The 12,563-nt window shown below is 42.1% G+C and overlaps 1 protein-coding gene across 4 annotated transcripts; it reads left to right on the top strand.

Annotated features, from left to right (window-relative positions):
- The first annotated feature begins 313 nt into the window (after positions 1 to 313).
- On the top strand, positions 314 to 11,011 carry LOC125896397 (sodium-dependent phosphate transport protein 2B-like). 4 transcript variants are annotated; one of them, XM_049588938.1, is made up of 13 exons: positions 314 to 478; positions 4,116 to 4,163; positions 4,255 to 4,380; positions 4,462 to 4,590; positions 4,757 to 4,900; positions 5,006 to 5,117; positions 5,544 to 5,739; positions 6,221 to 6,316; positions 6,589 to 6,700; positions 7,233 to 7,400; positions 7,680 to 7,796; positions 7,893 to 8,017; positions 9,437 to 11,011. In XM_049588938.1, the coding sequence occupies exons 2-13, from the start codon at positions 4,118 to 4,120 to the stop codon at positions 9,983 to 9,985; spliced, it is 1,920 nt and encodes a 639-aa protein (XP_049444895.1). In that variant the 5' UTR covers positions 314 to 478; positions 4,116 to 4,117; the 3' UTR covers positions 9,986 to 11,011. The 4 variants fall into 4 exon arrangements, with proteins under 4 accessions (XP_049444895.1, XP_049444894.1, XP_049444897.1 ...); XM_049588937.1 differs by lacking the exon at positions 314 to 478 and adding an exon at positions 3,494 to 3,604 and having other exon boundaries at positions 9,437 to 11,010; XM_049588940.1 differs by lacking the exon at positions 314 to 478 and adding an exon at positions 3,721 to 3,739.
- Positions 11,012 to 12,563: the final 1,552 nt, after the last annotated feature.

The following is a 12,563-nucleotide window of genomic DNA, read 5'->3' as shown; positions in this document are numbered from 1 at the left end:
CAGACAGTCAGCAGATTTTGATATTTGGAATGAGTATTTTAATTCCTTGTTTGTAGGTGCAGTTGTTTTGCTGAACACTGCTCTCATTATATTACTGCCTGTGTCGTAAAGTCTTACAGTATAATGCTAGTTGTTTATGAGCTGTTGTTTTGAAGCCAGATGACACAGGATCAGTTTACAATATCAGCTTGCCGTCTATCCCTCAAGGCAAATCAAGCGAATTGAAATAACAAAGAATTTGTTCTCTAGTTGTTTTATTTAATGGAGATAACTGTTGTGTTTCCGTTTGTAGGCTGGTGATGAAAGGAGGAGAAGACGAGTGTGACAGGCTTTCAGACGTGCATCTAAGAGGCCCAGAGGGATCTGAATCTCTTATAAAACTACCTCTGATGACCAAAGTAGATTAAATGCATCATGCGGGACTCTTAAGGCAGCCTTTGGAGCTCAATTTCAGAGGGAAACATCATCTCCAAAGTGTGTGAGTGAGCATGTTCTGCTGAAACACCAACACAAGTCTCACATTTATCATAAACTCAGCCGCTGCTCTGATGGCTGACCGTGTAACACCTGGCCAAATCAGGTAAATATTCCATACCAAACATGCGCTATCATCATCATCACTATCAACAGATCTGCCTCTTTAAAGTTTAACTCGGTGAACTTCTTTTAGTGCGGCTCTAAATCTGCAGTGATTGTTTTATTGCGCTTTGGGAGTACCTGAAATATCATTCTGGCTTAATCATTGACTCAAATTCACACCATTTATTTTAGATGTGAGATGCCATGTTGTTACAGTCATATCTCAGCCATATCTCTCGCTATAAACTCAGACTAATAAGCAATAAATGTGTGCACATACGAGTGTGTGTGTGTGTGTGTGTGTATGCATGCACGTGTTATCTAAGGAGCTGTGAGAGTGTGTGTGTGCACATGCATGGTCAGGCCTGTGTGAAGACAGTAGGTAAAGTTAAAGGACAACTTCGGTATTTTTCAACCTGGGCTCTATTTCCCCATGTGTATGTGTGCGTATGATTCATGGGTACAACTCGTTCTAAAATTGGTTCAGTATTGAGGGAGGCGGATGCAACCGGGAGCCGCGAAATGAGCTAAAACGGTAACGGGGGCAAATGCATCCCGTATAAGTTTGAGCATTAAAAGTGCTTTTTTTTCACCACTGACCGGTTCAGATCGCCAGTGCTATGAGTGGAGTCAGCTGTCAGTCAGTGTTGGAGCAGAGAGGGGGAGGGCTGCCCCGCTGGGTACTGTAAGTGAGTATGAGTGTGTGAAGTGTGTGTTTTTTCGCCACTGACCCGTTCAGATCGCCAGTGCTATCTCTGTAAATAGCATACTAGTGTTTCCCTTACCTCTGGGCTGTGTGATGTCACGAGCTTTGCTCCACTGTGTCTGTAGCTCTCTCTACTCGTGGGACAGCCGTTTTCTTGAGGAAGAGGTGTTTCGGGATTGGATGTCTTCTCTTCTTCGGCTGGCAGTAGTCATCTTGGGAGAAGTGAGCACTGCAGACTCGATGGTCTGCAAGGCGCAGTGTCTGAACAGGAGTGTTAGCATCCATTTGTAGCACAACTAGCCACAACTTCAGCATCTCACCGTCCGACAAAGGCAGCCTGTGAAAGCTGTACGGGGTGTTGCGCGACATCCTGTTCTTGCGTTCGGAAAAAAGTTTATTTGAGCACTCCGAAAACTCTGGTAACACTCCAGGGGGTAGCACGTAAAAGACTCTGTCCTCTGGCTCTTCTAGCGTAACACACACACTTCATACACACATATTCACTTACAGTACCCAGCGGGGCAGCCCTCCCCCTCTCTGCTCCAACACTGACTGACAGCTGACTCCACTCATAGCACTGGCGATCTGAACCGGTCAGTGGTGGAAAAAAAAAGCACTTTTAATGCGCAAACTTACACGGGACGCATTTGCCCCCATCACCGTTTTAGCTCTTTTCGCAGCTCCGGTTGCATCCGCCTCCCTCAATACTGAACCAATTTTAGAACAAGTTGTACCTATGAATCGTACGCACACATACACATGGGGAAATAGGGCCCAGGTTGAAAAATACCGAAGTTGTCCTTTAAGGCAGACAACTAGAGCTGTACATTAGCTGTCTGAAAGTGTTTTTGTGTTACGGTGGTGTTTGTGAACGCTCAGACTGGTGACAGTACATGACCAGTGAGCCCATTATGATTCATTTAACTTTTAATTTACCTGAAATTTAATTTCTCTTTTGCAATGTGAGTTTATTTTACTTGATCTTCTGTGTTTTCTGTCTGTAACTATGTGATTTTGTTGCTGTTGACTGTCTAGGCCGGGTTAATCAAAATGGGACTCACTGGGTTAAATAAAGGTTAATTAATTAATTTTTTTATTTAAATGTGTGTAGAATTCCATGGAACATTTAATGATAACTTGCAAAGACCAAAAGTGGATTTATACTTTTAAAAAAAAAGTAAAATAAATCTATTTGTGATTCTTCATTGCAGCTAACAGTCCTTATGTGGACATGAGACGTGGTTTTCCCTCTAATATCATTTAATTTAAATGTTTTTAGCGCCCAGAAATGATGAAAATATCCAGTATTCAGTGTTGCGGAGTAACTAATTACACATAATTAAATTACAAAATAATTTTAATTGTAATTTGTTACAGTCAATGAGAAGAAATATGCAATTTAAATGCAGTTACTCATCAAAATGTTGCATCCAAATTTATTTCAGTAAAATGTAATAAGTTGAATATAACATTCAGTACATTTCTTTGCATCTTTTCATTCTGAAGGAACATCTATTTTTTTCATGTTTTAGCTTTATTGCCAAGTTACATTACTTTGATTAAGTATTTAAAATAGCTACATTACTTATTACATTTTTAACAGAGTAACCAGTGATCTGTACCCGATTACATTTCAAAACCTTCCCAACACTGCCTGTGTTTCACACAAAAAATTAACTGAAAATAAAGTAAAATTAGAAAAGGCAATGCATTTATTTTGTGTAAAAGTATCTGGTGACCTCTAAAAAATGTGTTGCAACCCAAAAACTTTTCTCTCCTGCCCAAAAAACACTGAAAAAATCAGAAGAACTGCAGCTCCGTTTCCAACCACCAGGGGGCAGCTCTCTTAAATGCATTACACTGGTGCACTACCTGAACATGCAGTCACCTGTGGCTTCAACTGAAGTCTGTAGACAAGTGCTCACCTAAAATATGATGTTATATATGTACAGCAGGATTTTATTTTTTAGCTATAACCCCACTAAAGTCAATCAACGTGTTATTAATGTAAAAATCTGGCAATAAAAGAAGAAACTCCAGTTTTGCATTTACTCCTGATTCAGCATAAACACTGTGTCTCAGTTCAGCTCTGCTCTCGTGAAGAATCAAATCATTACTCAGGTTTAATCAATCGCAGTGTGTCCCACATACAGATGCACCTCACAGCCACCTGTACTCTGCACATGTGTGTTCGACCTTTGAACCGAGAGCAACATGTGTGTGCTCTGTGCGCCGCTATAAAAGGCGCGCTCAGTGTGCAGGAGAGCAACAGGTAACCCAGGTGAAGCCTCCCACTCAGCGCTCAGAGCTCCGCTGCAGGTGCGTACACACCGACATCACCGCTGCTCTTATGCTCATGTGAAGAGGGGCCGCATGGTCGCATGTCTGCAGGCGAAGTGACTGTGACCGAGGACGTTTGTAGAAGTTGATTTGAGGACCAAGAGAGGCGCGAGAGTGTGTGACAGATGATATTTAACATGTGGGAATAACGTGTTTGTGTTGTGTGTGTGTGCGTTTTTAGGCGTGCTATTTTTCTATTTAATTCTTTATATGTAGTTCCAGTTGATGAGCCATGACGGTGATGAAGCTGAGGCTGTCAGTGTAGAATATTATTGTGTTATAATGACTGTTCCACAGATTGTATGGAGGCTAAAGTTATTGTTAGTTTTTGACCTGCACAGACAGAACATGGACATTATTCCCTCTTCATCAACTTAAACTTTTGCTCCAATCTCTTCTTTCTCACTTAATTTTGTGTAACACATGTATCTGACTTGCTTTATTTATTGATTGATTTATGATTTATTGTACTTTTCCCTTCCTCACACAGTCATGACTCCAAGACCTCAAGTGGGGACTGATTCCCCTCCAGCTCTCGGTACGTCCTTTCCTCTTGGATACTTTCAACCTGCTTAAACTGTGTTGTTGCCACCTTTTCTAACATCCCCTCCTTATTATGCCTCTATCAGATGACAAAACTTCAAGTAAAGATGTGGCCATCCTGCCGGCGTACTCCACTGTGGACCTTGTGAATGAGGATCAAGATGATCCCTGGGATCTCCCCGAGCTCAAAGACACTGGGGTCAAGTGGTCAGGTGAGGCAGCTCCCCTGTTTCTGCACAGTGTGGACACCTTGACAGAACCTGACTCTGACTGAGCAGTGTTTTTCCTTACAGAGCTGGATACAAAGGGAAAGATTATGAGAGTGCTGACGGCTCTTGTAAAGGCAGTTCTGCTGCTTGGACTCCTTTACCTGTTTATCTGCTCGCTGGATGTTCTCAGTTCTGCTTTCCAGCTCGTCGGAGGTAATTTAATATCTTGGATCTTTATCAGCACCCATCACTGCACATTTAGATGATTTCCCTGATAATGCCAGGTCCAACAGAGAGCTGCTTATGTAACGTGCACGGAGAGCTGTGTTTTTAACCTGAGGGTGTGTGTGTGTGTCTCTGTGTGTGTCTTTGTGTGCAGGCAAAGCTGCTGGTGACATCTTCCAGGACAATGTTATATTGTCCAACCCTGTGGCCGGGCTGGTGATCGGGGTGTTAGTCACAGTGCTGGTGCAGAGCTCCTCCACCTCCTCCTCTATTGTGGTCAGCATGGTGTCCTCAGGATGTAAGCAGCAGCACTCACGCACACACTCGGCATTTATTGACGTCTCTACTCAGACACATGCATGGATGTTGAGTGCATTAATATAATGGCACTTGTATTCCTCAGTGCTGGACGTCCAGTCTGCAGTGCCGATCATCATGGGTGCCAACATTGGAACATCTGTCACCAACACTATTGTGGCCATGATGCAGGCCGGAGACCGAAATGAGTTCCGCAGGTAAATCAGAGCGTGTGATGATAAAGACAGGACACATATAAGGGGGTGATCACACAGAAATGAGACGCTAGAAACGCAGATGCTTCAAAGACACTTGAAACGCTAGAAGCGCTTATTCAATGCACGCTAGCTACTGGTGTCTGACGCTTAAAAAGTTGAAAATATTTTAACTTTTCAGCGTCTACGCGTGTCTAAAAAAGAAGCGTCTACAAAAACGCGCATCTAAAAAGACGCCGGAAAAATGGGCGTCTAAAAAGACGCTTGAACGCGGGTCAGACGCGCCGTATCATAGGAAAACAATGGTTTTAGTGGCGTCGCGTCTCTAGAGTCTCATTTCTGTGAGATCGCTCCCTAAGGCTGCAGCAGAACAATAACTGCAGGAACAGTGTCTGGTGCATGGTCAAGAGTGTGTTCCTTCACTTTCAGGGCCTTTGCTGGTGCTACAGTCCACGATTTCTTCAACTGGCTGTCTGTGCTGATTCTTCTGCCCCTGGAGGCCGCCACAGGGGTTCTGTACAAACTCACCCACCTCGTGATCGAATCCTTCAACATCCAGACCGGAGAGGACGCCCCCGACCTGCTCAATGTCATCACAGACCCTCTGACCGACTCCATCATCCAGGTAGAGTCGATGGCATTGAAGTTATCAAGAAATACGCTCATGCAACGGATTAGTGCCTGACAGATCATGATACGGACTGAGATAAAGTTACGTAGGCCCTAAGAGACATGGTTGGCCATCTTTAGTTTGAGGCAAGTAAAGTTACGAAGGTTAGGTTTAGGAAAAGAAACATGGTCACAACGTACCCTAAAACAACTCTAGTGTACTTGGTTTCAGACAGTTGCAAACAGTGAGGGAAAGTCCTGTAATTTTTGACCAACCTGCCTCTTTACCTGCACAACTTCCTTATTTACTCCCGTCAGTGTTTTGGTCACATGATCGCAGCCTTACCCTTTCCATTGGTTGTACACAACTCACTGGCTCATGATTATCTACAGATTGTGCTGCACTACCTTTCATAGGAAAATGTGCATGATATCAGCCTGAACATTAATATAAAGATCTTTGTTTTAAAGGTGTGTTTACATTTGTGTTTTCTCAGCTGGACAAATCTGTGATCACTGGCATCGCCACTGGTGACGCAGCAGCCAGAAACAAGAGTCTGATCAAAGTGTGGTGCAAAACCGAGGTCAACACGGTAAGAAACCAACAGGAGCTGCATCACGTGCATAAATTATTAGTTTGCCACACAGTAGCAGTGAAAACACATGATAAAGCTATGGTTAGCTCTGCTTTCTTCCTGTTAATGATTGATATTGTCCTTGTTGTATTGTGACCACAGTGATTGTGTTGTTAGATCATGCTTTGAAGGTGTGTCATTTTATAAAAGGGGGGATGTTACGTGTGATCATTTAAAGATTATCATGGCTGCATTAAACTTGTTTTTTTGTCCTTGATCTTTTCTCTCAGACTTTCTGGAATGAAACAGTGGTGAACTGCACTGCTGGTGCCGTCTGCTGGGAGGAAGGAAACGAGACCATGACCCAGATGAACTTCACTTGGATTAACTACGAGGAGAAATGTAAGCGTGCCTGCACCAGTGAATAACCACAGTTGGGGGGAAAAAAGAACATTTACAAAGCAATTTGGATTATCTGATCCGCTGAAGCTCAGTGATATACGAGACACAACAACCTACTTCATCCAGACCCTCTGAAGTCCGGACAATGACTACCTTTGAGTCGTTACAGTGACTCAGCTAATACCCTCTCTTGACCCGTCTACCTGCTCAATAGGTCTATTCATGCAGCCTCGTTGAAGCACCTGAGTGCCACATGACCATAAAACGGTCAAAGTATTCTGACCTCGGTTAAATGTAATGCTTTTTTGCCTGGTTAAAGGTTTTTGGATCTTGGTGGAGATCAGAAATTGGTTGTAAAATCACAAAGAAAGACAGTTTTTCTCCCATAAAATGCAGCTTTATCAGCTCCATTTATCAAAGAAAGGTTTGCTCTAAAGTGAGTCATTCACACGAGGCTATTTTTAGCCGCCACATAATGCTAGCCTAGAGGGGATGCTTTAATGCCAATCATCTCTTTGACCGTTCATTGCAGGCAAACACATCTTCGCCAATGCTAATTTGCCGGACCTGGCGGTGGGCCTCATCCTCCTGGCTCTGTCTTTGCTCGTCCTCTGCACCTGCCTCATCCTCATTGTCAAGCTGCTCAACTCCATGCTGAAGGGACAGGTGGCTGTGATCATCAAGAAGGTGCTCAACACAGGTAAAAGAAAAACAAAGATTCCCCCCCGCCGACTTGCTCTCTCCAGCCTGTTTGATAGTCAGCACATCTGCCTTCTGTGGTGATGCTTGATGAGCAACACAGGTACAGCCTCCCTGTTGCTTCTGGCTCGTCTCCAGGTCCACCCGTCCTGTTGCGTGACGAAGAAAGCTCAGACACAATTACTGTTGTGATAAAGACTCCAGTCGTAATGTGTGCAGTCACACTGTGCTCACTTCATCAGGTTTATTGCTCACCTCCTGTGTTCCTGTTTGACTACAGACTTCCCCTTCCCCTTTGCTTGGGTTACTGGCTACATCGCAATCTTGGTGGGAGCGGGGATGACCTTCATTGTTCAGAGCAGCTCGGTCTTTACCTCAGCTATAACTCCTCTTGTTGGTGAGTCATCATTTACATAAAGATTTTGCTGCAGTATCTTAAAACGTTTGCTCCAATTACATCATGATTTATGTCTTGTCTGTCGTCTCCCACCAGGTATTGGTGTCATCAGTCTGGAGAGAGCTTATCCTCTGACTCTGGGGTCAAATATTGGTACGACAACCACTGCTATCCTCGCTGCTATGGCTAGTCCTGGAGAAACACTAGCCAACTCCCTGCAGGTAAGACGCAATAGAGCGTGTGTAACTCTTTTTAGCCATGCTAGCAAACTGAAATGTCCAAACTGAAATATCTCAACAACTATGTGTTAAATAGCAAGGATATTTTGTGAACACATTTGTAGTCCCCAGGGGATGAATATTCTCACTTTGATGATCTCCTCACTTTTTCTAAAGCACCACAGAGAGGCCAATATTTTTGTGTTTTAGTGAAATATTTCAGCCACTTTTTGATGGATTGCAAAGAAATGCTGTAGAAATATTCATGGTCCCCAGAGGATGGATTCTCATCCTCTTGTAGGCTGCATTTAGCCACATATTCAAAATAACAGTTGAGTGTCAGAATAATTGTGGATTTTATTTGCAAAAGGAAGTTGGATTTTCCAAGTTTCCAGTTGGAAATTTCAGCTAGATGCCCGACTCAGAAAGTCAGAGGAGCCTCACCAACCCCAGCCTAAACAATCCAATATGGCTACTCTGCGCATCAGCAGTAGTAAAAGCCGTAGTAGTTAACTGTCTATTAGCACTTCTGTCTTATTTGTGTCTCATTAAATCTGCCGTACACACAGTACTGTCCAACTTCCGTCTGTGGACGTTGGTACACTGTTGATATGTGCAACTACTAGTATTGCTTATAGTGGCTAACCTGGTGTTGCTAGCAACATCTCAATTTTCCGACTTGTTGTACTGGAGCGTGGTCATCTAAAGTCATTTCCATCTCTGACCTCCGACTTCCGAGGCACATGGAATGCAGCATAATCCTAAAAATAAACCTTTTACTTTTAAATATATGAAAATTACTCAGCTGAAAAGATACCTTAAATAACTCATTAGCCTCACTGCAAAATTGTACAAGAGAATGGTCTATCATCTAGCACAGTGGCTCCCAAGTAGTTCAGCCTTCAGGGTCCAGTTAAAGTTAGTGAAAGGTCCACATAGTTTAAGATATTCAACGTAATACTAGCGTTTGGCCATGATGTTGAGCTAGTTTGCTGTCTCTGTCCATTAATCATTCACTCTGCAGCGGGAAATGGCGCTTTGAAATAAAAGCTACGCGCTAGAAATTCACTGTACTTCAAAATAAAGTGTACAAATTTCAGACTGGATCCATGACCCACTTTTGGACCGCAACCCACCAGTTGTGAACCACTGATCTAGCGCCATCATCAAAACTAATGACATTCCCATCAGCCCCAGCTGTGCTTTTTATTGGTAATAAACAAATGTTAGCATGCTAACACACTAAACTGTTGGGCTAACTATGGTGAACACTTTACCTGCTAAAAATCCACATGCTAGCACTAGCATTGCGACCATGCTGATGTTAGCATTTAAATCAAAGCCTTGTCTGGTGAGTGATATTTTCTATGAGCTCTGACAGTGATAACTTTATTTAACCATCATCTGTGTTTTGTTTTCTAGATTGCACTTTGTCATTTCTTCTTCAACATCATGGGTATCTTACTGTGGTATCCAATCCCCTTCATGCGGTTGCCCATCAGGTTGGCCAGAGCGCTTGGGAACCGCACGGCCAAATACCGCTGGTTTGCCGCCCTCTACCTCTTCCTGTGCTTCCTGGTTCTGCCTCTGGCTGTATTCGGCCTGTCAATTGCTGGCTGGAAAGTCCTGGTTGGCGTTGGCGTGCCCATCATTGTGTTGGCTATCTTCTTGGTCATTGTCAACGTGATGCAGTCTCGCTGCCCGCGCTTCCTGCCCAAGTTCCTCCGCAACTGGGACTTTTTGCCCCGGCCCCTGCACTCCATGGCGCCCTGGGACACTGCGGTGACCTCGCTCATGGGCTTCTGTGGCAAACACTGCTGCTGCTGCTGCAAGTGCTGCAAGTGCTGCAAAAAAACAGACGAGGACGAAAAGATGAGGAGGGACAGCAAGAAGAGTCTGGAGATGTACGATAACCCGGCCATGACGAGAGACCAGGACATGAGCGATGCTGTGAAAGCGACTCATCTTTAATATTATTAAGTTAAATCTGTATTTACGGGCGATACTCAATGCAATAATGTATTTGTAACACACCTCTCAGGCTGTGGTATGATGATGATGATTCCTCTTCAGATGATACTAAGCACTGTCATAAACACTGTCTGTCAGCACCGAGCTGGAACATGAACAGTTGTTGGACATGTCATTGTGAACCTGCTGTTTCTGGGCGTGTGATGTATATTTTATTATGTTTCAATTTATAGTTCAGACTCACTGTCTGCTTATATAACGATGGGTGGTTCCGAATGTTATGACTTGTTTTTGTATTTTTTATGATATGTGTGAGAGGTCGTTGGTTTTATTTCAACTTTGTAACATTTAAATTTTGAAATGTTTTAATGTAGCATTTAAAATATTTGTTATTCTTCAGTATTTAAAGAGGTAGTTTGTAGAATTTAGAGGCATCTGTTGGCAAAATGGACAATGAAACTAAATCACTGTGTTTAAAATGGAGTCCGCCATACTTCTACCAGATGGGGCCTTTCACATGTTAGGTTGAAGTCAAGGCTTTAATAGCTTTACCTACAAGCTTTGAAAGCAACTCGCAATCTGCAGCATCACCACTAGATGCCTCTAAATCCTACAAACTGCTCCTTTAAGACTTTATAATATTTGTAAATTAAAAAAATTTCTATTTTTAAAGTGGAGGTTTGTCACTTTTTTTTATCCAGCACATCACTTTTATAAAGCTAACACAGTCTCAGTATGAAGTCAGAGTTATTTATAGTTACTGATTTGTCATTTTAATCAAGTCATTTGATATCCAGCTCAGATATCTCTGGTTGTGTGTTTTACACATGATAGATCAGAAGATTCATTGATTCCCTGTAAGAGTGCTAAAAGGAAATTAATTCCTGTAGCAAGTAAGAGTTTTCTTTCATTTTTGATTTGCCTTTGAACAGTAACTTTGTGACTTCAGACTAAAACATCAGGCAAAGTCTGTACTGTGTAATTGGAGCAATATCTTCCAGTGGTTTTAATTCCATTTATTTTTGTAAAAGAAAATCTTTGAATAAAATGTTTTCAAAAGAAAATGAATGACTAGTCCATGGATTCTGAAATACTCTCAGCAGGATGTGTTAAAGTTTCACCGCATGGGGCTTTAATATGGTCATTAACCTGCGTGTACTGCTGTCGGCTGACCTCCGGAGTCTAATCAAAGTATGTGCTCCTCCCCCACCACCACCCACGCTGCTGAAGGTCCAGGAGCAGCAGTGGACTTACTGGACACTCAGATAAAAGGGAGACTTTAGCCACGTATTTTATTGTTTAATTTATTACTTAATGATCACAAACAGTCACTTGGCAACTTTTATCAGGACAGTGGACAATGCTGAGTTATGTAATCAATGTCAGGTCCATGTCGAAACACTTTGAATGCTTTGAGTCCATTTATTTCCTCACCAAATGAGCTGTTTATTAAATAATACACATTTTACAGAATTTAACAAATTTCTAGTATCTTAATATTTAGTTATCACGTTCACCCGTTTGCCAGCTTTAATGAGCAGCTTGTGTTTTTGTCACATTGCAGTTAAACAGTGTGATAATTCAGTGAGTGCATTGTTATCGTGAAACAACAAAGTGCCACACTGCTCCATGAGCCACATTTGAAAAGCTGACTGATGAACAGAGTCAGTTATAATCCTCAGCAGCTGCTGTGAAAATAGTTTGTGTGTTATCAGAGTGTTAGATGCTGGAGTTCACGCAAAGTGTAACCCAGTTTTATCTCCACTTCTCCTCAGTTTTGCCATTTTTCTTCTCAACCACAGGCATGTTTCAGGTAGTTGCACAACTCAAAAGGCAAAGCTGGAGAACAGTGGAGCACTGGAGGGGTAAATTTAAATGCAGTGATAAAATACAATACTGTATAAGACAGTAAATATAAATACTGAGCTGTGTCGTAAAGCAAACTGTGGGATCCTTTAAGAGCTATGAGGTGTGTTTAACCTTAGTTGTTCTTTGTTAGTGCCTCCACTTTCACCATCCGTCATAATCCTCTGTCCACAAACTTTCATCCACAAAAGCTGTCAGCGTTTTGCAACAGTGGTTCACAAAGATATCAGTACTGTAAGTACAGCTGAATGGGCTCTCTGAGCTTTGGCCTTCACAGGACAACCTCAGACAAACTGTTCTGGAGAAAGTGTTTTTCCTGATACACAATCTGAGCAGCATTTCTTTAAACACAAAGTAGGAATGCAACTGTTAAAATGGAATGCAGTCATCACTGGTAATGTGGGGCAATGTGTTCAGGGCCCTGCAGCCAGTTAATATTATCCTGTTTTTTCTTCTTTAAGCTATGGTGTTTTTAAAATACTGGATTAAATGTAATTTTGAAAATGTAATATGTTTATGAATTTGTTTGAAAGGTTTGTAAATTAGCCTTTTTAATCTTTTTTTGAAATTTAACTTTATAGAAAAAAGTAAATGGCACCAATTCAGACTTTGTAGAAACCACATATTGTCAAAAAGACAAGTGACTAACTAAAACTAAAAACTAAATAGTGAGAAAATAAAGAAAAGAAAAATAACTAAATAAATAAAGACA

The sequence above is a fragment of the Epinephelus fuscoguttatus genome, linkage group LG10 (genome assembly GCF_011397635.1).
Source record: "Epinephelus fuscoguttatus linkage group LG10, E.fuscoguttatus.final_Chr_v1".
NCBI lineage: Eukaryota > Metazoa > Chordata > Actinopteri > Perciformes > Serranidae > Epinephelus > Epinephelus fuscoguttatus.
Note: the sequence above shows the minus strand (reverse complement) of the source record. Positions and strands in the feature narration are given on the sequence as shown.

Coding starts and splice junctions, on each gene's coding strand:
- LOC125896397 (XM_049588938.1), top strand. CDS start 4,118: ATGACTCCAAGACCTCAAGTGGGGACTGATTCCCCTCCAGCTCTCG. Junction 4,164..4,254: donor TGATTCCCCTCCAGCTCTCG/GTACGTCCTTTC, acceptor TGCCTCTATCAG/ATGACAAAACTTCAAGTAAA. Junction 4,381..4,461: donor CACTGGGGTCAAGTGGTCAG/GTGAGGCAGCTC, acceptor TTTTCCTTACAG/AGCTGGATACAAAGGGAAAG.